At 55.9% G+C, this 24,112-nt stretch overlaps 1 protein-coding gene across 6 annotated transcripts; it reads right to left on the bottom strand.

Annotated features, from left to right (window-relative positions):
• Positions 1-1,233: 1,233 nt before the first annotated feature.
• On the bottom strand, positions 1,234-24,023 carry SMPD4 (sphingomyelin phosphodiesterase 4). 6 transcript variants are annotated; one of them, XM_023241686.2, is made up of 20 exons: positions 23,840-24,022; positions 21,476-21,559; positions 19,934-20,020; positions 18,934-19,076; positions 18,708-18,783; positions 18,007-18,115; positions 17,846-17,898; positions 17,180-17,331; positions 15,116-15,248; positions 13,492-13,563; positions 10,121-10,207; positions 7,416-7,561; positions 6,538-6,628; positions 5,791-5,891; positions 5,039-5,202; positions 4,337-4,542; positions 3,508-3,741; positions 3,154-3,285; positions 2,829-2,957; positions 1,234-2,714 (listed from the first exon to the last, which is right to left on the bottom strand). In XM_023241686.2, exons 1-20 carry the CDS (start codon positions 23,912-23,914, stop codon positions 2,385-2,387), a joined length of 2,604 nt encoding a protein of 867 aa, XP_023097454.2. In that variant the 5' UTR covers positions 23,915-24,022; the 3' UTR covers positions 1,234-2,384. The 6 variants fall into 6 exon arrangements, with proteins under 6 accessions (XP_023097454.2, XP_023097455.2, XP_023097458.2 ...); XM_023241687.2 differs by lacking the exon at positions 23,840-24,022 and adding an exon at positions 23,601-23,757; XM_023241690.2 differs by lacking the exon at positions 23,840-24,022 and adding an exon at positions 23,253-23,572.
• Positions 24,024-24,112: the final 89 nt, after the last annotated feature.

Below are 24,112 nucleotides of genomic sequence, written 5' to 3'. Positions count from 1 at the left end.
TAGCTCGGGGTCACAGGGAGGGTAAGGTCCCCGTTGCCCTCACCTGGAGCAGCAGCCACGCCGGACCCCCTCTGCTCCTGCTCCTGAGACGGGAGCCACCGAACGCTGTGGGCTGTCTGACCACGTGCCGCTGCTCCCCCAGACCCCGACCATTGGAACCATTCCCTTCCTTGACCTCTGTTCTTCGTTATGACTTCTGGACTCTGCATCTACTAAGTCCCAGGGAAACGGAGGGTCCTGTCTGTTCTCTCTGGGGAACACAGCGCCCACCCAGCACAGCGCGGGGTATACACAGCAGGTGGCTGTTTTACAGCTCATGGGTGAACGGGTGGAGTGTCTTGTTTTCGCATTTTAGGGTGTTAGAGAATGTTTCCAGGTGAAAAAAGGGCACAAGAGAAATGTGGATGAGGGAAGCCATGGGAAAGTGAAGGGTCATGGGGACACGGCGCCACTGAGATCTGACCCCACACCATCATCTCCGTGTGTTCGTATCGCTTTTCTTGACTGAATGAGTCTGGGAACAAAAGTCACTCACTCATCTGTTGACGTCCAACTTGTAGAAATACTATCTTACTTCCATCGAATTTGACAAAAGTAACAATCCTGCCCAGGGACAGGAGGACATTAACACTCACGCCTGGCCAAGCACCCCAGAGACACTCATGTGGGGCCGGAAGGTGCACGGTTCGGTTCCCAGCTGCACACACAACCCTCGGAGCTTCCTGGAGTCACAGGAAATTTGACTCACATCCTGGGGTTGCCAGCTTTTTGTATTAAGGCCACCCCTGACGCGCTGAGTAGAAGGCAAAATTCTCCCAGCATAGGGGCTCCTGCGTGGCTCAGTTAAGTGACCCACTCTGATTTTGGCTCAGGTCACGATCTCGTGGTTCGTGGGTTCGAGCCCCACGTGGGGCTCTGTGCTGACAGCGTTGAGCCTGTTTGGGATTCTACTAAGTAAAAACTTTAAAAAAATTCTCCCAGCTTAGATACAGTTCAGGGCCCATGCTGGCTGAGGCCAACTCTGGGCCTGGTTCCCAGAGCTCTCGGAGGCCTGCCCTCTCCCATCATGGCCACTTAGGGGTTTATGGCTGCCTTGGTCTGTTGCTGCTGTAAACAAACCCACCGTCCCCCTGGGAAGGACAATGGTGCCCTCAGTGGTCTCTGCCAACCCCAGCTGTTTGGGAGACCTGTGCAGACGACCGCGCTGGAGGCTGAGCCCTGGGACCACAAGACTCGGGAGCAAAAACTGCTTTATTCAGATCTGCGGTCAGTTACCAACTTGGTTTGTTTTTTGGTCACAGGCCCCAGAATGCCATTATTCTGAGTTCACATCAAAATACAAAGCTCAACATTTAGTTTGGAAACTTAAAAAAAAACCCAAAACAAAGGTTTGGTTTAAAATCGTCGTTGAGATGTTCTCTCTGGTGCGTCCCCTGTAAGATGAATGCATGTGCTTGAGACCCTGTGGGGATGACTTTCGACAGAGAACATGAAATTGCTGTGTAGTAGGAACATTCAAATGTCATCAAAAAGTTAGTGTCTTTGCACTCGATTTTACTGAAGGTACAAACAATGCCTTTGACCATCTTTGGTTGCAGCACCAGACGATGCCCAACTCCCATGGCCCAGCCACATCCCCTCTGCCCATGGGACAAGCGAGCCTGTCCCGGATGAGGCAGTGACGCTGGGCTGCCACCAAGCAACGTGCTTAATGGCTTGGGGGCCAGGAGGGAGCCAGAGGTGAAGCACTGTCCCACTGAGCATCTGTGCTCCTGGAGGATCTTTTCTTCTAGAAAGTGGAGCTGTAGGGCCCAGCCCCAGAATTGCTGGCAATGCGTGAAGAATGACCCTCACTTTGCCAAATGCGATGGCAAAATCTAGGTTTAAAGTTAGGAATCAGGGAACCATCCTCTAAACTTTCTCAGGAACCTCTAGGGTTTTGGAATCTTCTCTGGAACCAGACACTGAGGGACCGTCCTGCTGTCGGCAGGGAGAGGAGAGGCACGCCACCTTGCCAACCTTAAGGATGGCGAGGCCCCTCCTGGGCAGCACTGCCTCCCAGGCCTCACACAGCTAGACCCTGGGGCGTCAGGTTGGAGAAAGGCCTGGAGGCCCATTTCACTGCAGGGCCTGTGGCTGAGGGAAGCAGGGAGGACCGAGTGGCTGGGTCCGGCACCGTCCTGTGACACTAACAGGCCCTTTGAGGTCACTCCCTTCCTTGGCAAGCCTGGACCACACCCTTCCGTTTTCATCTCCTCTTACGCGTGGCATGGCTCCGTGGCTGCAGGAAAGTGGCCCCCTAGCTCGGAGGTGGCCTCTCAGGCTCGAGGGAGAGGCTGTGTGGGCCTCTCGCTGGCGGCCCTGCATCGGCACCCGGCCTGAGGTCAGAGATGGTGCAGCTTGCTGCGCTCGGTGAGCAGCGTCATGGCCACAGCGTAGAGGAGGTAGCCCAGCACGAGGAGCAGGGCGCAAGGGAGGGGCCCAATACAGAACAGGGAGGCCACGAAGAAGGCCAGAAGCAGCGAGAGCAGCGTCCGGTAGCTGCCCAGGAAGCGCAGGCTGAGCCTAGGGCCCCGGGGACGGCGGGCCGCACACCCTCGTGCCACCGGGCTCAGCAGGTGCCTGTCTGCCAGCCCGGGCTCCGTGAGGTGGTACCGACAAAAGCTGCCGAGGAAGTCGGCACGGGAACACAGGGCTGCCATCGGGCCTGCAAACTGGGCAGAGACAGAGGCACGGGGAGTGGGCGCGGGCAGGGCCGCACGCTGCCCCGGCCTCTCCCCGAGGGTGGCAGGACCGGAGGCGGGGGCGGCCCTCCCGCGTGCACTCACCCTGCGGTTGATGGCGGAGGACAGCCGGAAGAGCACGCGGACCAGGCTGGCGATCTCATAGCTCCGGATGGGCTGCAGCTCTGAGTCACCCTGGTACTCGATGTCAAACCTTCGCAGCCCATTGATGATCTAGAAGCAGCAAAGGAGGCGAGCCCCGGGTGAAACCTGGGCCGTGCGAGCAGCCCTGCGAACACACCTCTGCGACGCCTCACAAGTGCGGTCTCCGCTGCCGGGCCTGCCGGGACAACAGGGCTCGGAGGCTCGGCCAGCGGGAGCCACGGCCACGCCGCCAGGAGAGCGGAGCCCTCCGGGGTGTGGCCCTTACCTGGTACCGGCCCAGGGGCGTGAGGACGAGCCCGTCCTCCCCCACGACGCAGTCTGGGAGCTGCTTCTTCCCATTCTCATCTTGAGTTGTCCCCAAGGCAAGCGTGAGCTGGGTGAGCTGAGCCTCGCTGAGCTGTGAGGGAGGAAGCCCCGTGAGGAGGCAGTGCCGCTTCCTGCTACCTGCCTTCACTCTCGGGGTGAAGGGAGGAGACTGGCCCCCCTGGGCCTCTAACGGCGACAGCAAGGGGGCCCAGACGTGACATCGTGGGCACGGGCTGTATCTCCTACGGGCTGGGCAGGGGATGAGGGCCGCGGGACCGAACGCCAGGAAGGGGACAGCTCCCCCGGCTCGTACTCGGAACATCTGGCACAGGTACTCCAGGGCCTTCTCCAGGTACTCGTCTGTCTTGCGGACACTGTCCTGCCCCATCTCGTCCAGGTCGTTGGCTGCGTAGGAGCCGTTCGTGTCTGTGGAGCAGAAGCCCAGCCACGACAGAAAGGGGCGGCCGGCCGTGCTCTCCCCGCACTGGTCAGAGATGGACTTGGCAGTCTGCTTGGCCTGCGTGATGAGCTGAGCCAGGCGCAAGACCTGCGGGGCATGGGGGCAGGTCAGCCAGCTCGGGTGGTGCCACCGCACGCCACCCAGCCACCAAACAGGCTGGCAGGCGGACCTGGGGGCCCCCAGCAGTCCAGGAGGAGGCCAGGGTCTTTCAAGACTAAGACGTGCATATTCTACGTGTGTGTGTGTGTGCGTGTGTGTGTGTGTGTGTGTATTTCCTTTGGAGAGACACATAGGCAGACTGTGAGCAAGGGAGGGGCAGAGAGAGAGGGAGACACAGAATCCAAAGCAGCCTCCAGGCTCCAGTTGTCAGCACAGAGCCCAATGTGGGGCTCAAACTCAGGAGCCCTGAGATCATGACCTGAACCAAAGTCAGACACTTAACTCACTGAGCCACCAGGCGCCCCCAAGACGCCCATATTCTAAATGTGAAAACTTTCTAGCAACTGCTGCCTTTATCATCAGAAAAAACGTAGACCGCACTGAAAAAAGAAAACAAGCCAAGGTACAGCAGCGTCCACCAACACCCAACCTTCCTCCTTCCGTACAACACGTGTGCTCTCCCTGGCCCTGCTGTTGCCACGGCTTCGGGACGGCCGTGTGGCCTGGGGGAGCCCCAACTCACCAGCGTCCGCACCTCGGGCCCAAACATTGGGGTGTACTTGCAGTCCTGGCCCTCCAGGCTGTAAACGTGGCTCTTCACCTTGAAGGAGGCGTCTGTGACGGCTGGGGGCCACGAGGACAGGAAGCTGCCGGTGAAAGTGGGAGCTGTGAAGAGTCGGTGCTGGCGGTGTGGGATGACGAGTTCTGGCTCCAGGAACAGCTGTTCCCCTGGAAAGCAGAACCCGACTCTGGCTTCAGCTTCCATGGCACCAAACAGCCAGTAGCCGCTGGCTGGCTTCCTGGGTGCCGCTGAGGCTTCCGAGGGATAGGGACCGAGTGGCACAGGGGCCCAACTCCTAATGTTCCCGGAGCCCCCACCAGTCTCAACAGGAAGGCCGGCATGCACAAAAGAAAACCAGAGAAGCTAACACCCGATAAAGCCATCTAAGACACGACACGGGCCAAGACTGCTTTCTGATGCCACCAAGAGTCACCAGGGAGACACAGCTCTGAGCTCTGCTTCCCCCGCCCAGCACCCCCGCAGCTCCTGCCCGGCACGCGTGCCACAGGGAAGGCAGGACGCCGCTAGGCTCCGACGTCCACCCCGCCACCGTGCACCAGGAGTCCCCGTGGCACCTCTGCCAGCCCACCGCGAGCCCGTGAGGCACACGCAGGGTCCGTGGGTCCCTCTCTAAGTGCTGCTTCCCTCTGGCTGAGGGCTTACCTTTCTGGATCATTTCAGCCAGGTTGGGCTGGGCAAAGACTTTGGCCACTCGGAATACCATGAGCGCGTTCTTGGGGCTGACCAGGTCGGTGCGGAGCGCGCGGCTCAGGAAGCCCACAAAAAGCTTGGTGTACATCAGCAGATTCTCCTGCACAAAGGGTGCCCTGGGGACCAGGCAGTGCATCAGGGCCCAGAACTCCCACTGGAGGCAGGACTACACCAGTCTATGCCCCCGCTTCACTAGCGCTCTCTTCCTTGGGTTCCAGGTTCTCCCCTGCCACGACCTCATCGTGGCTGAGGGACCAGGGGTGGGGGCAAGGGAGGAGGCACAAGGGAGGCAGGGAAGACCTAGGCCTCCTATAGACGGCGCAACCCTCTGTAGGATGCGGCCCTTCCCGAGAGGGCCAAAGCCTCCGCAGCAGAGGCCGGCCCGGGCACCAGAAGGAGGACAAGGAAGGCAGTCGTGGAGAGGAGGCGCTGGCGGAGGCTGGGGGGTTGGCCGTGAGGGCGGGAGGGGAGGCGGTGGCGGCTGCTATGCAGAACGCTAGTGAAGAGGGGTGCTTGGGGGCGAGTGCAAACATACATCTGAGGGGAGACAGTCAACGGCAAGGGGACAGCACAGAGGAGTCACCAGCTGTTTCTGTGGGAGATCAAGCCCAGGGCCCAGACAACAAAGCACAGTCAAGGAGGGAGGGGCCTGTGCCCCACCTGGAAGCAGGTCCCCCTAGGGAGGACAACGGGCCGGGGCTCACCATCTCTCCGACACACACCGGGCCTGGCAGTCGCTGCTCTGAGCCTGCTTCTCAGGTGCATACCTCCAGGGCTGTAGGTAGCTCAGCCACATCTCCAGGACCTGGTGGGACACGTGTGCCCTGAGGGCCTGGAGGCTGGCATTCTGCTGGGCTGTGGGGCTGGGGCTTTGGTCCAGATCCTTGGGTGGCCTGGAGCTCGGCTCCCGGCAGGCAGCTCAGGTGAGGAGGGGGTGATCCTAACCGTGGGGCTTCGGTTCTCCTGGAGGTGTTACCACGTTCTCTTCCCACCCGCCACTCCGAGAGGGAGCAGGAGGGGACTCCGCATCCCCTATGATGTTTCTTTTTTCATCTTTAATTAAAATGATTTTTTTAATCTGCAGATAGCTGACACACAACGTTACATTAGTTTTAACCCTTAGGATATGTAACCCTCGTGCCAGCCCTTCGGAAGCGAGTGTGGAACGTGTGGAACACAGGAGTGCTTTCCCCAGCTGAGGGAGCGGAGCCTGTGAGGCTCAGTGGGGCTGGGAACCCACCCAGCGTGGACCCACTGGGTTCCAGGTCAGGGCAGACAGCTTTTCTGTACCTGGGGGTTGGCTCTGAAAACTCAAATGAGCAGAACAATGTGACCCACCGATGTGACCCTCTGCGGCAATAGCTGATTCCTTCCTGCATCCGCCCCACGGGACCTCCCTCATCAGGCACAGAGGGCAAAGACAAAGAAAGCAAGATGGGGCGGACACTCACGGCTCTGAAGGACGCATCCAGGGGCCAGTGGCCAAAGCAGTGCTGCAGGAAAAGGTAGAGTTTCTGCTGGACAAACCTCGGGACGGCGGCCCTGCAGGGGAGGGGAGGCGAGGAGAGGGTCCCCTCATAGGTGAGCCAAGTGGCTCCCGGTTCCAAGGGCCAGCTCTGCCGGGGTGAACACTGGGCACCCCTGAAGGCAAGGCCTCCTATTTTGGGCCCCATTTTTCACAAAGAAGCCAAAGTTCAGAGAGATTAGGGAATGTCCCAAGGACACACAGCACACAAGCGGTTGACCTAGTATGGCTCCCGTGACCACCTCTGCTTGGGTCACCACACACAAGTCACCTGCTCTGCTGGCCCCAGTTGGCCTAGGAGTCAGGCCACCGTCCTGGCCCTTTTGACAGAAGGACTGGGGGAGCAGAGGGGAAGAGGAGGGGGAGGGTGCAGCACAGAGCTCAGTCTCCCATGACAAATGAGCCACTTTGCAGTGAAGGCACTCCCAGCCCATCGGCTTTCCTGGGCATTCTGAGTGCGGTCAACGTAGATCTTCCACTCTGCCCACACTGGGGAGGAGGGGACAAGACAGGGCAACAAGATGGGGCCTCTTTCTGGCCAGCCTGGCTCTTTCTACTGAAGACGGCAGGCCTGGAAGGAAAGGCCGTGGCAGCCAGGCAGCCCCCGCCCGCCTGTGGAGCCAGAGGAGGTGTCGGGAAACAGACCCAGGAGGGGTCAAGGTGATTTCCCACCTGCCCCACCCTGCAGACGCCTCACAGGCCGACCCCATGCCCTAAGGATAGGTTACTGTGGGCAACAAGTATGTGCAGGAGGAGGCAGTGGCAGCCAGGGACACGGGAGGCCTGTGCATGCCCTGTACCCACCGTTTGAACTCCTCCAGGGGACTGGTGGCGTGAGAGTGGGTGGAGGGAGAGACCTGCTCAGGCTTCAGGCTGTTGGAAAAGGCGTGCAGATGCTTTAGCAGCAGGCGCACCACCAACACGTGCTCCTCCGTGGGTGTGAACGACTCCTGAGGTTGAGGGGGAGCTGTGTCAGGACCCAGACTGGTCCCAGGGTGGGGCCCCCAGGCCTGGCCATGTATGTCCCGCCCAGGACCACTTCTCCCCGACAGGATGTGTGGGCCGCCCACAGGGCCCTCCCTGGGCCTGGCACGCAGCAGATAGACCTCGCATGCCAGCTCTGAGACCCGCTAAGAGCACGCAAGGCAGGGCGGGACGGCTTTGCTAAAGCAGACCTGAATGCTTCCCTGTGTGCTTCCAGCCGCTTCTTGCACCCTCTGTGGGTGACTCGGGTCATTGCTGCCCGGCCAAGTCCTCAGGGGTCCCCCCCAACTCCTGGCCAGCCAGAGGAGGAGCAGGGGGCGAGGCAGGCCAGTATCCCACCCTGGATCCGGGCTCAGGGGCTCCTGCCTGCCTCCCAGGTATATGAAGACAGCTCGCTGGGGCCCATGGCTTCCTTTTTCAGGGAGAAATACTCCCAAATTCCTTCTCCTGCTGTAACCCTCACCCTTCCATCCACTTCCTGTCCTGGACACAGCCAGCTGGGGCTTGGCGCAGGGCGGCCCTTCCTCTATTGCTAACAGCCCTGCCGTCAGCACAAGACGAGAGTGCTTTCTATCTTGTCAGGTGAAATTCTCATTCACAAGGTTCAGGTAGGATCTTTAAGACCCAGCCCCGAGAGGAAAGCCTGTCTGCTGGCTCTTCTGTGACGGAATACAGGATGGAGTCTCCAGAGTGGCAGAGGATGGCACCGGCAGGATACGCTGCCTCCGGCTCCCAGCTCTGGGGTGCCCGGACGCGCTCCTCTGCCCACACTCACCCCCCAGGCCTCTGGGACCCCCACAACCTCGACAGAGCTTCTGGCAGCCTAGTCCAAATCCTGCGCAACGTTGAGGCTGGCACAAGCCGTGCCTCCTGGCACAGCCCGGGCACCCAGTCGCAGCCCCACCACTGCCCGCGGCACTGCCTTCTCCGCTCTCCTTGCCATGGATCTGTCTCCACAGGCCTAGGCAACACACCACACGACTCGATATGACTGCGGGGGAAGCTACGGGGCTTCAGGAGGAGACTTTCTTCTGCTTATCTGTAAGCTTAAGCGATGAACTTGCATCATTTGAACAACAAAAAAAACGTAAGATATTTTCACGGTAACGGAGGATCAGAGGGCACTGTTGCCAGGCTGTGACTCCCCCCAGGAGCCTCCCCCTTTCTCATTCCTGGCCCCTCGCCGACCCACCCACCATCTCCCTAGCGGAGGACAGAGCATTGGCACTGAACCGGGAAGCTCCTTGGGCTATCTTCCCTCTGGACAGAAGCCAAACCTTCCTTCTCACCCCCCCACCCTCGAGAGCCAAATCCCCACAGGAATCCAGCCACCGCTGCTGTAAGTGGGCCTCCTCCACCCGCACGGCCGTTAGGGACACTTTCCCAAAGCCAGTGGCATTTCTCACTGGGCCCAGCCCTTCTCAGCTCAGCAACCCTTCCCATGGTGGGGGGGGGGGGGGGGGAAGGAGGGCTCTTCCCCCTCCTGCTGTGCACTTTTCTCCAGGGATGCTGCTCTTGGCCAAGTGAGCCCTTCCCCAACACATGCTGGAGTGGTACCACTTCTGTGCTAAACCCGCCCCTGCTGGCCCTTCTGGATCATTCTCTTCCCTCTTCCCTGTGGCTGCTGCTTCTGAGTGGGAACCCTGTGCGCACTCACCACCCCATCCCAGCAAACGTGATTTCTTATCTTGTGCTCAAATATCAGGTTAAATGTGGTGTGCTCCCACTGAGGGGGAACTGGACAGACCCCTGGCCTCGAGCATGGGATCTAGATGCATGCTTTCTGCCCAAACTTCCTGACATTCATCTCATGAATCCATGAACTACCAGACTCCATCTGCCCTGAAACAGCCTGTAGTCCTGCACTCCATCTACCGACCTCAAGACTTCAAATCCGTCCACACTGGTCATCTCTGCCTAAAGCAGACCAGTCTCCGTGAGGCCCTCTCTTGCTCTCGCCTACCTCTGTGGGAGCACAAAAGTCCACAAGAGGCCAGGCCCCAGCATGCTCAAGGACCAACAGCCTCTCCAGGCTAGGGGACGAAGCCCTTGTCCTCCCTGCCCCTTGGCCTCACACAGGCTTGGGACTGACAGACCACGCCACCATGAGCCTTGGGGCTTCCCTGGGCTCAGTCAGTTCCTAGGTACCAGGCCCGCAAAGCCAGGTGAGTCAGGCCACTGCGAAGGCCACACTGTTTCCGCTCCCTCAACCCAGGGCCAAGCACAGAAGTCACCAACTCCCAAGAGCCTACCACATTCCAACTGGCTTGGGGCTTGGCCAGGCAGATCTGGTGGCCCCACACCCCAAACCCGGGCTAGTCTACCAAGCTGAGGGCTGAGCCAGGCTAAAGACGGATGCCTGCCACCATCCCCGACACACACTGGCCTCACTCTGCTTGGAATTGGCCTGAATCACCCCAGTTGGCCCCCGGCCGGACCCTCGCTTTACCACTGCACTGCCATGCGCTCCATGGCTCACACCACAGGGCAGGGGTGAAACAAAACAATATGAGAGCGGCCAGTACTTGGTAGGCGTGGAGGGCCTGGAGGCTGGGTTGGGCAGGGCTGTGGAGGGCGCTGGAGACACTGAGTCGGTAGTGCAGAACCTCCAGCTGAGAGACAGCAAAACAGAGAAGCCAAGAACAGGCAGGGAGGGCAGAGGACAGGGCAGGGGACAGGAGGGGAGAGACCGGGGAGGGGACAGCAGGGAGAGAAAGACAAAAGTGAGCCCAGAAGTAAGGAGAGAAAACAAAAAACAAAAACAAAAACAAAAACAAAAACAAAAACAAAAGCACGTCAGTGACAATCCAAACAATCACAGCCCAGCAGCCTCAGACCAATGGGACACCACCCTCTCAGCCGCCCAGACGGAGCCCTTCCTGGTGGGCAGACTAGAGCCAGGCCCAAGGGGTGCTCTTCCACCTGCCAGGCAGAGGGACAGACAGACCCTCAAGGTCACTTGGGCAGCCTCCTTCATGTCTCTGGGGCCTGAAGTTCTCTCCAGCTCCCTGAGGTCAGCCTGACTCACTTTCCTTCCAGAGGGTCCTGCCCTCCCCCAACCCTGAATGCTCTGTGTGCAGCGTGTGCACACTGGAGCCCACCAGGATCCCAGGAGTCTTGCTGGGACACACTGATGGCCACCAAGGCCCTGAAGGCCCCGAGGCTCAGAAGAGAAATTTTTGAGGAGCTAGTTCCAGATGGAGACCTCTTTGCTCAAGAAAGAAAAATTTGTAACTTATTGGACTTCCCTGTGTTGTCCCAAGAAGAAATTTACCAAACTGATATGTGATGAGATCAGTTCCTAGGTGTCAAAGATCCAATCAGCGACCCCTCCTGAATGGGGCTGATTCCCAGGGTGGCACAGAGGCAAGCAAGGTTTAGCTCACCAGGCCTGACACCTTCCACACCCCACATTCCCGAAATCGTTAAAGGTAACGTGAACACTCATGGGTTCGAATCCTGGGAGACCCACCTCTCGTACCTCACCAGGACTCCCCAACTCCAGACACACAGAGCCCTCCATCAGTCCCGACGGGCCCCAAGAATCTGGTCATGGCCACACACACCCAGAGGCAGCTGGAACCCTGAGGCTGGGACAGCCTGGGCCATGGGGGATGACAGCAGAGCTGGCTTAAGCTGTCCACCCCTACCCCACCTCTGCCCTGCCCCGCTGCAGCGACAAGGCCTGCTAAAGCAGTCCCCTTTAGCCAAGCACAACCCAGAGCCGGCCCTGGCACACATCCTGCCCTGGGAGGGCCATGCCTCCCACCGCGTACCATGCTTCACACGGGAGAGGTCAGAATGCATGTGCCAGACCTCGAGGAGACAGGCACAGCCACAGACGCGCAGAGCAGAGGCAGGAAGCAGCACAGCAAGGAGGTGTCTGCCCTTCGTGGCCTTCCTCTGGGCCAGACCCGGGCTCAGTGACAGCTCTCAGTGAGGAATCAGGGAGCACATGGTTCCCCTGTTGGGGGTCTGCCCAGCCTGCAGGAACACAGTGCGGGCCCCACAGTGTCCTGCAGGAATATGCGGTCTTTACCGACCATCTGACTCTCCTGAAGCCCTCCCTGCCCAGTAAGCTGAGGCAGAGCAGAGGCCCGGGCTGTAAGGAGCGAGCATACACTCCGGACCCAGGCTAGGCATGGAAGCACCATGGGACCTCTCAGAGCTGCGTTTCCTGCATCTTTCACATCAGGAAAACTGACCCCAAGGCTAGGATTTCCAAACGGCACAGCACAGGCCTGGGTAAATGGTAAGGAGCCTCAGGTGAAGCAGACCTCCATGGCTGTCCTTCTCCCCTTCCCACACACCAGGTTTTCTGAGGTTTTGCTTTCAGCCTCAATAGGAGGCAAAGACAAATAGGAAACAAAACGAAACAAAACAAAACACAACTAAACACCTCAATTGGGTACCTGGTGGGGGCTTCCCAGTCGCCCCCTGACTACCAGTCATTCTGAGCAGCTCTCCCCCGCCCTGTGGTCTGGCCAAGAGGAAGCAAACGTGAGGAAGAAGGGGAAGGCTCCCCTGCTCCGGCAGGGACGGCCCACCCTCCTCCCTCGTATAGGGCTCGGGATCCTCACAGGAGACAACCTAGAGGACCTCTGTGACTGGCAGATCTGCTAAAAATGACAGTGAATGTGCTCCCCCTGGCTCAGAAGACAGAACGAGCAGATGGGAAGGCAATGCAGCAAAGCAGCCCCTGCCTCTGCAAAAGCCACATGCACAGGGGCTGAGTGAGCCCCCAGGGCCCTAGGGGGAAGCCCGGCCCCTGACCCCCGTGCACCAGCCAGGAACATGCAGCCAGTCCACTGTGGAAGCAGCAATGGCAGTGCAAGCACTTAGTAACGCGAGAGGCCCAAGACAGAGTTCTGGCTTTCCCTCTGTCCCCTGTGATGTCAAGGACAGAGATTTGGGTCACTCTGCACTTTAAGAGAGCAGTGGTTGGGGGCTGCTCCCCAAATGGGTACTCAGAAGGGCAGCAGAGAAGCAGAACTGGTTGCCAACACTTTGCAGAACCACCACCACTTGCTGGAATCACAGAGGGAAGGTCACAGGCCACCCTCATGAATTTTAGCCCATAGAATGTTAATTCGTAAGGAATCTCTCAAGAATTCTGTCTGGCGTTGACAAAAGCAAAGTCTGAGCAGCAAACACAGAAGTGCACAGAAGCCACAGATCACACAGTTGGTTACAGGCCCCAGTTCACACGTTTCAGGCGGTTTCATGGAGCGTGAACCTAGGTGCCCACCCTGCCTAGTAAGAGGCGAACAGAGCTGTTGTACTCTGACGAGTCCAGTAGGCTGCCGGCCCTGGGAACGTTCCAGGGACACAGCTGCCTTCACGCCTCTGCAAATGAGCATGCTGCCCTGTGAGGGAAGAGAAGGGAAAAAGAGGAGGAGACAGGCCAGGCTGCATGCAGGGAGGCATCAGATCCCACCCACTGCAGAAAGGGCTGCCTGCCAATGCTCTGCAGGAGGTGGAAGGCAGTACGGGCACCAAGGTGAGCGAAGTCGGCCGGGTGCCACCTCAGCAGGAAAGCAGGAGACGCTGTGACAGCGGAGGGAACAGGCCCGGATGTGACTCCCAGAGGCATCCGCAGCTCTCCTGGCCCCAGAGCACGAGCACCACAACCTCAGCCATTCCGGCTGCCAGGGAGGGGGCTCTGGAAATAGCATGGGGAGGACCCCAGAGAGGACAGGCCTCCAGCCCGCAGGGTGCAAGCCCACCCCAGAATGAAACCCACCTGCCGTCCGGCATCAGAGTAAGGGGTGATGGTGAGTTTCTGCTTCCCACCATCCAGCCCTTGACAACGAGCTGAGATCAAGGACAAGAAGCAGCAGGTGGACCAGGCACACCAGGGCCAGAGCAGAGGGGGTGAAAAAGTGTGGCAACCTACCTTGGCGTGAGGGGACTGCAATTTTTGGTACATCTCCAAGGAATAATGATGAAGCCACATTTCAACAAAAACCTGCAAGAGAGCACTGGATGGTCAAATGGTTTCCATCTAAGGTATCACAGCCATTCCAGGGGCAGTTCTTTTCAACCAACGGTGTTGGGAAAACTGGATATCTACATGCAAAAGAATAAAGCTGGACCTTTACTTCACACCATGAATAATAAATAACTCAGAATGGATGAAAGGCAGACATGTAAGAGCTAAGACTTAAAACTCTTAGCAAAAACTGTGGGCAGAAAGCTTCAGGACACTGGACTGGGCTATGATTTCTAGCTCTAAAAGCACAGGCAACAAAAGAAACCAGACAAATTGGACTTGATGAAAATTCAAAAATATTTTGCACGTCAGAAGACATTATCCACAGAAAGAGGTCACCCACAGGATGGGGGAAAGTATTTACAAATCGTGTATGTGATAAAGAACGGATACCCAGAATAGAAAGACAACTCCTAAAACTCAACCACAAAAAAATAAAGCCACTCAATTAAAAAATGGGCAAAGGACTTGAACAGACATTTCGCCAAAGACGTACCAATGGCCGATAAGGACATGAATAGATACTCAAATCATCAACCATGAGGGAGGTGCAAATCAAAACCACAGGGAGACACCACCTCACATCCATGAGGATGGCTATACCAAAAGATAGAAAATGATGGGCATTGGTAAGGTCGTGCACCGCTGACAGGAATATAAAATGGTACAGCCACGGTGGAGAATGGTATGGCGGCTCCTTAAAGTATGAAATAGAACTATCATATGACCCAGCAATTCCCCTTCAGGGTATATACCCCAAAGAACCGAAATCAGAGTCTCTAAGAGATATCTGTACATCCATGTAGAAACAGCTATTCACAATAGCTAAAATGTGCTAACAACCCAAGTGGCCATCCATAGATGAACAGAAACATAAAAAGGGGAATATCCACGTGACAGAACATTATTGAACTCTGCGGCACCTGTGTGGCTCAGTTGGTTAAGCATTGGACTCTTGATTTCGGCTCAGGTCATGATCTCACGAATCATGAGATCAAGCCCTGTGTCAGGCTCTGCGCTGAGAATGGGGCCTGCTTAAGATTCTCTCTTGCGCCCCCTCTGCCCCTTTCCCCTGCTCGTGTGCATGCGCTCTCTCCCTAAAATAAAACAAACAAACAAAACCAAACAACAACAACAAAAACGCTACTGGGGCAGGGGTTTAATATCCAAATGATGGTGATCACAGGAAACACCTCCAGCAACGTGGGAACAGGTTGAAAATGTCGAAGGTGGGGAAAGCTTTTACACGGATCCAATGGAAACTGAGCAGCGCTCATATTACCATGAGAAAGACAAAAGTCTTTGGAAAGGGGACGCTGGGATGAAAACTACTACCAATGACATACAGGTTAGACACATGGGCACGTTTCTTCTAGTCTGATTCCCACACGCCACAGCAGGAGAACACCAACAATTCAGAACCACTTTCAGGCTGAGGACAGTCTTTAGGCCTCTGCCCCTGGGGGGTGGAAGGTGGCCAGGCAGTTTATTTTGAAACAGAAGATGACAAGAGCCTCCTCGCGCTCACCTGAAGCAGAGTTTCTGACCTCCAGATCTCATGGGAGGCAGGGTCTGCATTCACAGATGTCTGATGAGAGATGTGTCGCTTTAGGAGGCTGGTGTGGTGGAGGCCATAAGAAGCGAAGGGCATGGTTGGTGTTCTGAGGGAGACACAGGAAAAGGCCTTCGTTAGGGGATCCTGCTGGCACAACCAGGGGCAATCTCAACATCAACATCACTGGCAACAGTAACCATTACCACTTGTTGAATCATAGAACGACCCCCAAATCCATACAAATCCATATCGATACACACCATCAACAGACAGGAAGAAAAGTCTTTCCTACCACAGAATGCCCACTGATAACTATAGGATGAAACCAGACAGCTATCATCTGGCAACCAACCAATTAATAACTGATCTGGCTGACGATCGTCAAGGGACATGAACACCACTGATAATTACAGAGTCTCAGTAGATCTTCCCAACAAATCCCTTTTGTTAATGAATTTAGGCACAAAGGACCCATTTAATTTTATGGTAGGAAAACCTGGCCAACACCCCCTTGGCCCAGCGATCAAGACAATGTTGCAAGCACACAGACTCCACGGGCTGCTGGGTCTAATCACTAGGAAATACCAGAGAACTTAAGATAAGGGCATTCTGCACACCTCCAGGCTGCACGCTTCAAAGGTGTTGAGGTCAGGAAACAGGGAAAGACTGAGAGAGTGTTCCAGACTGGAGGGGGACCAGACAGAGCCAACCACACACAGAGAGTGACCCTCCCCCAGATCCCAGCCAGGTGGCAAACATTAGTAGGGTAGACAGTGCAGCCCGAATGGGGTTTGAGGATTAGATGGCAGCCGGGTAGCAATATTAATTCCCTGACTTGGATAGAAGTGCAGGAGGCTGTGCAGGAGAATGCACTGGCTCTTAGGAAATACGCTCCAAGACATTAAGAGGGAACAGGCATTGCATTTATGACTTACTCAAATGGCCCAGGAAAAACACATACAGATAAAGAATGAAACGATTCAGAAACGTAGGTGAAGGACTTACGAAAGTTTTTTGGTATTGTGGCAAGTTTTCTAGAAGTCTGGAATTCTATGTTAAAACAAGCCAACAAAATCGGGCCCAGAGAAGAGCTGGGCAGCTGAAACCTGCCTCTGAGAGGGTGTGAACCTGGCCAGCCCTGGTCCTTCTTGGCCGCAGCATTACTGATGCCGGGGCAGCCTCTCCCCACTTCCGTGCCCCCACCTCCTCTTTTCAATCCCCCCTCCTTGGGCACATCTGTGCACACATACGAGGTCTGGGTCACAGCACGGCACATGTCAGCAGATGTGGGGTGGGCCTGAACCTGCCTCCCAGGGAAGAAGGCACACCAGCAAGACTGAGGAGGGTGAGGAGCACAGCTGGCAGCTCCCAGGTCAGGAGCGTCTCCTGGGGAGAGGCGGCCAATGAGCCACTGGCTAAATGCACCCCGCCAAGGCCTCAGTTCACCCTCGAGTTGAGGCTGGCTGTACACTCCCGTCCTGCACGGTCTAGCCACAGCCCAGCCTTGGACTGGCACGAAAGGCTTTTTGCCCCAGGGCCTCTGGCTCAGGCCAAGACCTGGTCCTGCAGCCTACACACATTCTTCCTGTTCTTATTCCTCCACATGTCAGCCCTGCTGTGGCCTGCCCACAGCCCCTTTCTCTCCAGCACCACCTGCCTAGTGCCATCAATCAGCCCTGGCAACACACCACTTCAGTGTGGGGCTTGGATGCACATGTGGGGAGGGCTGCTGTGGGCAGAACCCAGCCCACTCCCAGACCAAAGCCAGCCCTCGTCCTTGTGGCCACAGGACCTAATCACTGAAAACCCACACAGATGTCCTCCTTTACCCCCCTCTCCAGTCTGTGCTAGGGCAGCTGGGGTTGAGATCTCAGGCATAAGAAAAGTTGGGACACCATCAACAAAGAGTGGCACTACTGTCCCTATGAGCAATGCCCGCTGACCAGACCACCCCCTCATGGAAGACCCAGGCCTTAAAGGCTAGCCACAGGGCTGGGCCACCCCAGGCCAAGGGCCAGGGCAACCAGAGAGCCTTACCTGGGAGCGGGTGAGGGGTTGGGCCCCCCAGGACTGGAGGAGAGTGCGGGGAGCACACTGCCTTCTGTGGGCAGGAACCATGACAGGTATCTGTCCACGAGGATGAAATAGGCACAGTCTGAAGTTCGTATGTGGAGAGTCCCAGGGAGTGGCTGGAAAAGCAAATCTGCATTGGTGTGTAGCTCTGGGTGCCACCCTGGCTGCTAACCCCAGCAACTGCAGGGCTCAAATCACTGCACATGAGCCCTGGGACATGGGCCATATCCCAAGGGCCCGAACACAAGCACCTTGGGCAGTGCCAGGAGCAAAGTTCCCACCACAGGGGGCTAGACCCCACAGTCCTTTTTGGCACATGGGAAGATGATGTACAGCAAACTTCCTGGGCACCTCTGCCCTGCGCCCATGCCCAGTAAGCACTTCCTGTGGGAAGCCTTCCCGACTACCACTCGAGGCACCCAGGTCACCCCACATGACCTGTCAAATCCGCCCACCAGCCTGTCATCCTCACTAAGTGAGAATGGCCTGAAGGGCGAAGGCTGGAGGAGGATGCAAAGGAGGAGCTGGAGAAATGAGGTGGAGAGGGAAGAGAAAGAAAGTCCTAGGCCACAGCCCCCACCCTTCATGGGGGCTTTGGTAAAGAGCTGCTTAGGGGCATCCCTTTCGTACCTTTTGAGTGATGAGGCTCAAAGCAAAGAAGAACATGTAGTACTCGAACGGATCTGACGGCAGTGTCAGGGGGCAAACAGGCAGGGGTTGTTGGACCACCCTCAGCATTACGTCTTGGCCACCCATGGCCTCCCCACCCCTGGGGGACTGACAAAGGATACTGAGGGCCAGGTTCAGGCCGAGGCCCCCCGTCGCGGGGAACTGGACCTTGTTGTGGTACAGGGGGCTGTCGGGGAGCACGCGCTCCTGGATGGATGCCTTCACGGGGCCCTGCGGAGAGAGCGTGTTGGGCTTGTGGACAGGCTCTGGCAGGGCGCCCCATGCAGTGCAGCCTTTGGGAGGGGTGTGGTGGAGGCCACAGGCACTCAGACCCTGCCTGGGGGAGAGGTGCCGTCCTCTGGGTAGCACCAGAGCAAGAGGGCCTCCACTCAGAATTGTTCACGCCATCCTCAGGAACACCCGCAAACAGCAAGGGCAGCAGCTGTTTGAGTTTCTGAGCCTTGTCAAGCACTTGATGTTCCCCGTCTTCTTTGCTCCTCAAACCCCCTGAACAAGTCATCCCTTAATTCTGCCCCCTGGACCAGAGACTCAGAAAAACAGCAACTGGTCCCATGGCCCTGCGTGCCACTCAGCCAGGTACAAACCAGGAGTGTGGCGCCTTCCCCATGGGCAGAGTTTGGAATGATCTTTAAAAAAAGCAGCCACTGAAGTTCTATGCGCCACGCCCCCTGGGCCCTGAGCAGACACCATGGTGCCGTGCCCACTGCCGCAGCCCCTCAAGCCCTGCCCGCCTCCCCCACGGCCGCAGCCGCTGTGCAGGGTGCTCTGCCCGAGCACGGCTCTCACCCCACGGCTTACTTACAGGCAGGTAGGAAACCGGAAAGTCAAACTTATAGTCTTCGGCCTGGAGCTTATAAACCAACTTCATCATTGGGCCACTGGAGATGAAATTAAAACAACAAAAACAGGGCAACGAACTGCAAACCATCTTGCTTTGACGGTTTCTGAGTTTTGAGAAATTCAGTGCTTCAAGAATGGGATCACCATGAGGAAACATCCGGCCCCCCTCGGGTGACAAACCTACCTACCCGGGGTCTAGAAACTCCATTGCAATGCTGTACTCCACAGGGCTCACTCGCCCCTGTAAGCAGCGGAGGTTCCAGCCAACGAGGACACCGTCCAGGCTGCCGAAAATGCTCTCTACCAGCCACGGGAAGATGGCGTGCAGCTCCTGAAATGGGTGTGCAGGGGAGGCTGCGGGCAGGCTTGCTGAGGACCGGTGCCCACTGCCGGGCTCCATGCCACGTGAGCCTCCCACCCAGTCCAGCCCCGTGCCACAAACTGCCCACCTTGTTCATGGAGTGTGTACACATGAACTGGAAATTTCTGGAGTCACTGACCACCCCTGATGACATTCCTCTGATCATCGGTGAGAATCCTTGTCCAGGCCAGCTGCCTGGGCTTACACTACTATTTGATAATTCTGGGTGTGATTTAAATGTATCTTTTCAGTATTTTCATCAGGGTTTCTCAATCTTTTTGAGCTGGATGCTTCCTTGTTGGGGCGGGGATTGTCCTGTGCATTTGGGGATACTTACTAGCACACTTGGTCCCTACCCACTTGATGCCAGTAGCACCCTCCCCTGTGTGACAACCAAAAATGTCTCCAGACGGTGCTAAGTATCCCATGCAGGACAGAAGCACCTGTGGCTGAGAACCCCTGGCCTACATGCTGACATGTTTAAATGTGTCCATACACGCGACAGTTACAATACTGGGTCAAGCCTCTGTCCAGGGCAATGTTCAGAGGTAGGAATCAGGGGCTTATATAAAAACATTTTTCAGGGGCGCCTGGTGGCTCAGTCGGTTAGGCATCTGGCTCTTGATTTCCACTCAAGTCATGATCTCACAGTTCACAGGATCAAGCCCTGCACAGGGCTCTGCCTGGACAGCACAGAGTCTGCTTGGGATATTCTTTCTGTCTTTCTCTCTCTCTCTCTCTCTCTTAAAATAAATAAATAAACTTAAAAAAAAAAGTTTTTCAACGAGTATGAGACATGCCCCAAGGAGATGCTAGCACAGCTGTACCTTTGCTGGAAAATCCTCAATGACTTTAACCAAGTCTTGGCACCGCTGTGCAAAAGGCTTATTTACAGAGTCAGCTTTCAGGCTAGCCTAGAAGATAGAACAAACCAAAAAGATCATGAGCATATTCACTTGGTGGCTTTTGCGGTTATCCTGGCTCGAATCGAAACAGAAATCCAAATGATAGGTAGGAGTCAGACATACCACCGGCCTGGTTCCCCGGCACCTCGTGCCTGTGTCAGTGGCCTAAAGGACACGACTAGGAGACGCCTTGGCTCTCTACATCGCCAACTCTCAGGCTTCTTCCCTGCACCCTGTCAGGCATCCCCACTTATAGCAGAGAACTGCACATTTGCATGACCGAGGTGACTTCCACACAATCCATAAGCAGGGGGTCAGCTCCAGGGTCAGTCCCACAACCAGAAGAGGATGCTTATGCGTAGGACACCCCTCAGAGACCACAGGGTACTCACTGAGTGTATACACGTGAACTGGAAATTTCCCATGTGACGACCCCCTGTGATGACCCCACTGTGATCATCAGTGAGGATGCCCAGCAAAATGAGAGTGACAGAAGGCCTCTTAACCAAGCTACCCTTTATTCAGTAGGTAACAAAACAACTAAACTCACTATCTTAAGAAACGAGGCACACAGGTGAGAAATGATAGATAGCTTTAACCAAATGTTGACACTAATCATGAAGGTGATGGACAGGCTAGGAAATTCAGGACAAGAATGAAGGAAATCTACCCAAGGTCATGGGGTATGGATTAAGATCAGGAGAAAATATCAGAATGTGAACCAAGGGGGCTTTGCCCAAGGATACCTAAGGCCTTAGCCACCTCTAAATGAAGGTGGTGTCTCAGTCAGAGGTGGAAACCTGGGCTGTTGCAGCCACGGAGGGTGGGTAGGTTAGCAGCATGCCTGGTCTCTACCCACTCGATGCCAGAGGCACTGCATCTGTTGGCTCTAGAGGGTGCACCATGGAAGGATGTCCTTCTGAATAAATGTTTACGAGAAGTATCTTCTGGGACCTGAAATTAGGAATCCTCACCACTGATATCTGCCTCACACCTAACTTCTTGGTGTCATGCTTAATACTTAGAGTACAGTCCTGGCTGCCCCCAGCACAGCAGGGTCCCTGCCCCTCCACTGTCCAGGGATGACAGTACGATTATTAGAATATCCCATAAATGTGTAAAGGTTTACAAGACGTGAAAATTCTGACGTATATCCTTTCCCGCGCTCCTCCCCAGACCTCAGGAAGCAGTAAAAATGGCATGTGAATCAACTTATCTTGTAGGTAAGAAGCTCCTCTTGCAGATAAGAAAACCAGGGCTCAGAGGTTGAGTAAACCCAAGGTCCTACACCATTAGGGGGCAGAGCCAAGTCTAAGGATTCTAATCCCAAGTCCAACGTTCTTTTCCTCACATGCCCCTCAGAAAACCACCAGTGCAAAGTTCAAGTCAGTGGATAGGACTCTCAAGTCCCTCAGCTGTAGAACCATCATCTCACTGACCCTCACGCGGGCAACGGACACTTACCAGGAGGAAGCTGGGCTGCTGCAGGTGAGGGAACGCCATAGCAGCCTCCTGGGGAACGTTGAAAACGGCCACCTTAGGAAACCACTGTGAAAAAACCAAGGCGAAATCTCAACATCTGCCACACGACACTATACGACAGCACAGCCTGTGCTGCCAAGTTTCACGTTTTACAAAAACGCTGTTCTGATGCAGTACGTGGTGGCCAGCTTCAGAGCCGAGTTCGCAGTGGCGAATCTGTAAAGCTTGTACAGCACTTGCTGTGTGGCACGCCTGGTTCTAAGGACCCTCCACGTATTTCCTCATTTAATACTCAGTGGTAGGCAGAATTTTAAAGATAGCCCTCCACGATTCAACCAAATGCTCATGCAGGTCCTGTGAAGGAATTCTGCAGATACAATTGAAGTCTCAAGTGGGCGGACCCTAAGATATGGAGCAGTTCCCATTGGCAGCCAGTAAGGAAATGGGGACCTTAGTTCTGCAGCCCGAAGGAAGTGGATTCTGCCAGCAACTCGAAGAAGCTTGGAAAGATTTTTCCTGAGAGCCTCTAGGTAACAGCAAAGCCAACCAACACCTTGATTTCAGTCTTGTGATATCCTAAGCAGAGAATCCAGCCAAGCCCTCCTGGACTTGACTATAGAACTGTGAGATAATAAATGGACGCAGTCTTAAGCTGCTAAGTTTGTTAAGCAAGAACAGACTATACTTCCTCACAACAATCTGCTGGGCCAATACAGATAAAGAACTAGCAGCAGAGAGGAGGTAACTCACTTGCCCTCACTCAGCAGAGCCAAGACTCTAATATACTCATCTCCTAACACATCTCCCACAGAGACAGGTGGGTGAATCTCCCGAATGTCACCTGTGCTCTATGAGAATGAATGGAGGGGATGAGCAAGCTGGAGGAAGCTTTCGAACAAGCCATCAGAAAATCAGGAGCAACTCTTGAGATTCCCGTCTCTCTGACCACCCAGGTCAGAAACGGAAAATATCCAGACTTGAACAGGAAGGGAGCCTGCCGAGTCCCACTGATGATGGCTTTCCTGGCACAGCTGTGCCCACAGCAAGAGTAAAGGTGCTGAGGTGGCAAATGAAAGTGTATGTGGGTGGAGAAAGACTAGATGCAAGGAGGCCGTGAGGCAGTGGAGTTGAGGGGAGATGTGCATCTCTGCTTCTTGGCAATATAAGCATCTTCCAGGTTTTCTTCAATTCTTGATATTAGCTATCAAATTCAGGTGTCTTTTTTAAACGGTTATTTATTTATTTAGAGAGAGCACATGAGCAGAGGAGGGGCAGAGAGAGAGAGAGAGAGAGAGAGAATCCCAAGCAAGCTCTGCACTTGAACCCATGAACAGCAAGACCGTGACCAGAGCCAAAACCACGAGTGATCAATCAATCAAGCCCAACCGAGCCATCCAGGCACCCGCTATCAAATTCAGTTTCAAGGAAAATGTAAACACTTTGCTCCTGAACCAAGTGGCCAGGAGAACACTGATTAAGATGACCAAAGCAGAAGGATCAAAGCAGCATAAAATCTTGGCCTGTTTGCAAAGGGCAGCGCTTTAGAGATGATGAGGTGGAAGCACCTCCTTCTTAGACGAAGCCTGCATAGGCAGCAGCTTAAGAACTGAGGCCCAGAGGCACCAAAACAAGGAGTATTTCCAAGAGAGGGCAGTGTCTCGTCTGCCCTGTTCTCTAACGCTGCCACAGCCTGGCTCGTCCATCACACCGTTCTCCGCTGTGTACCAAGTGTTCCCTTCATCCGCCACTTTACACCCACTTTCTTCAACAGCTGCTTCGGATCCTGCTGGGGTTTCTTCTCAGAGAGGCATCGCCAGTGATTCCAAGCAAATCACACTACTGCCAAGGCCTCCCTTTGGTTGCGCTCTGAGAAGCAGAGTATGTTCCCAGAGTATGCTCACAAGTATGCTGTTAAGTGAGCGTGGGAGCTCCATATTACAGAAGACGAAACTGAGGCTCACAAAGGTCGGTCCACACAGGGAGGAAGGGTCAGGCGAGAATCCACACCCGGCTCTTCCTCCCACACAGCCTGTGGAGCCCAAGGCTCAACTTTAACTTGAATCTCTCCTTCCGCCAACCCGTCAACGAACGTTAACCAAGCACCCACCAGGACCGGGTGTGCGAGGCGCGCGAGAAGGTGGCACGAGTGCGCAGCCCAGGAAGACGGCATGAGCGCACAGCCGAGCCCTTGGCTTCCCAGCCTGCCCGCCCGGCCGGGGGCAGAGCTACCGGCGCCGGGCCTAAGGCCTGCGGCTCGCGTAGAAACGGAAATGACTTAGGCGGAGGTCCGGAAGGGGGGGGGGCCGGAACGCGGGGGCCGTCCCGCACGCGGCCCCAACCACTCACCTGTGGGACCCATAAAGTCGCCCGCCTAAGGGACGGAGACCGCCATTCGGCTACCCGGCGCCGAAATGTCGTCATCAAGCTGCGCTTGGCGTCACGCCTCCCCTGGCCTGGCGGGAAACGCACCGCTACCTCCGCGAGCAGTTACCTCAAAGGGCGCGTGCGCAAAGTGAAGGCCGGCGGGGTTTATGGGTTACACCTCCGGATGCGCGTGTGCAGCGGGGGCAGCTGTGTCCCTTAGCCCAGAGTTCCGTGTGCCCTGGAAGGAGCGCGCGT

The sequence above is a fragment of the Felis catus genome (genome assembly GCF_018350175.1).
Source record: "Felis catus isolate Fca126 chromosome D3 unlocalized genomic scaffold, F.catus_Fca126_mat1.0 chrD3_random_Un_scaffold_83, whole genome shotgun sequence".
Classification (NCBI taxonomy): Eukaryota; Metazoa; Chordata; class Mammalia; order Carnivora; family Felidae; genus Felis; species Felis catus.
Note: the sequence above shows the minus strand (reverse complement) of the source record. Positions and strands in the feature narration are given on the sequence as shown.